Consider the following 2044-nt stretch of genomic DNA (forward strand, 5'->3'; position numbering starts at 1 on the left):
CACCAGCTCATTTCCAAAGGTGTATCACAGTGATTCAAGGATCAGCCTGTTCTGGTGACCTTTTTATCATCCCTCATCGATACTGTTTCTGCCCTGAAAGTCCAAACTGACAGAAGGAGAAGACCTACCCACAAGGTCTGGCCTCAGCTGCTCTTCAGTACAGGAAATGAACAGGATCAGAAATCGGGAGAGGTGGATTAGCAGCTTATCAGTCAATCCAAGTTTTACCATGAAGCCTGGAAACAGTGTAAGCAACAGCCAGAGGGTTTCACAGCAACAAGTGAGCCCTTAATGTTGGCTTGAGAATCCCCCTCTCTCCAGCCACTATGTTTTAAATGTGACAAGGGAGAAACCTTAGATGAGGAAGAACCTTGGCAGGAAGCATAAAGCTCCTCAGAAACTACAGTGAGCTGAAAATTCTTCCTGGTGGAAAGAGAACCACTGGCTGGATTTCTCTTTCCAAGTAAACCTTGAAGCTTTCTATGTGCAAGAACAGTCAGATGTGATACATGATGGAGAGTAAAACATTTCTATTTGACCAGAAACACTCAGCCAAAAGCCAGCTCACTGTGTATTATGCTCTATGGTGCTTTGCTGTGGAAGTTAAAACATTCCTGTCACAGGCCCTTGTAGCCAAGAGGATGAAAAGATTCTCCTCTTTGCTTTAACACAAGGCAGGAGTTGTTCTTCAGGAGTCTTTGGTGAGTTCTCTCATTCTCTCTGGCATTAAGCACTATGGATTACTTGACAGACAGCTCTAGAAAGTTACAGACATAGTCAACTCCGTCATACTTATGTGACATCAACCTAAAATCAACAGAAGCTTGATGCCCATAAGTGAATGCCAAGTACTTTGGATGATGTGAAACAAGTCACTGGAAGAACAAAACACCCTGAGTCACATAAAAATATATTCCAAGAGAAAGAACACACTCTGCCTCATTAAAACCACATCTGACTGTTAAAGTATATTCTAGAAACGAAGGTTGTTTTGGTATTTTGCTCAGCTTTCACAGTAGGTCTAGGCAGATGAGTTTCCTTTCTCCTAGCACAGTTTGATGAGAACCACAAGCTTGTGACAGATGTTGAGGAAAATGCTACAGAACACAGTTTAGTACACACTAAATTCAGAGAACATCACTTGCCAAAATGCACCCAACTAGAATGATGCCAGAATCTTGACAAATCTTATCTTCAGGGACCAAAGCTACTGGGCAGTAACACTTTAATAACCTCCAAAAGAGTTACTGCTCAAGGAGAGACAGAAACATCTTTCCCTCAAAATTCCTTGCCCTTCTTCTACGCACCGTATTTCCACCGCTTTGTTCCTTTCTGTAACAAGGCAGATGCTACGGACTATAAAATCAGATGCATGAGGCTGCAAGATGAACCACGTACAAGCCAGACCCTTGCACCACCCTGCAGAGGGGACTAGAGGAACTGGTTTTCTCAGGGTTGCTGTTGTTATTTGATACTGGCCTTCAGCTGGCGGGGCTGAGCATGTGTCTATACGGTATAAAGCATGCTCCGAATGGCTCACCGGCGCTGGATCTGCCTGGCAAAGTTGTTGCTGGAAGCTGAGCAGGGGAACTGGACTGCTTCACTGTGCAGGGTGGCATTCGTGAAGAGGTCACAGAAGTTCTCAAACAGCTCCAGCAGCTCATCAGATGTGTTCTCAAATACAGCAATAACCTCTGTGGTCACCATGTTGTACACGACGAAGAACGAGGGCTGGGGAGAGAGGCAGAGGTTACCCCGGAGAGCACGGAGGGGAAACTGTCTCTTCCTTCTCCCCACATGACACCACAGGCCCTATCCAAATTCCTCTGCAGCACAGGGGAATCCCACACCTTCACACTAATCCATTCTGCTATTCAAATGCCTCAACATGTACCAAATTATCCACCTCTTAACTGTGATTATTTATGAAGAAAACTTACTGGGTTTCCAATTTTTCAACTCAAGCTAGAAGCAACAGTTCTGTTTTCTTTTCCTCTCTGTCCTCCACCAAATCCAAAACACTTTTTCAAGTGTCAAATTTAAT

The 2044-nt window shown here is 44.3% G+C and overlaps 1 protein-coding gene across 2 annotated transcripts in view; it reads right to left on the reverse strand.

Moving 5' to 3' along the window:
- DET1 (de-etiolated homolog 1 (Arabidopsis)) overlaps window positions 1-2044 on the reverse strand; it is a 10076-nt gene that overhangs the window by 4188 nt on the left and 3844 nt on the right. For both annotated transcript variants that reach the window (XM_009084448.1, XM_009084449.1), the window contains exon 2: window positions 1541-1731. In XM_009084448.1, coding sequence (XP_009082696.1) covers window positions 1541-1731 — 191 coding nt within the window. The remainder of the gene's footprint in view (window positions 1-1540; window positions 1732-2044) is intronic.

This window comes from Acanthisitta chloris, unplaced genomic scaffold (assembly GCF_000695815.1).
Source record: "Acanthisitta chloris isolate BGI_N310 unplaced genomic scaffold, ASM69581v1 scaffold19741, whole genome shotgun sequence".
Taxonomy (NCBI): domain Eukaryota; kingdom Metazoa; phylum Chordata; class Aves; order Passeriformes; family Acanthisittidae; genus Acanthisitta; species Acanthisitta chloris.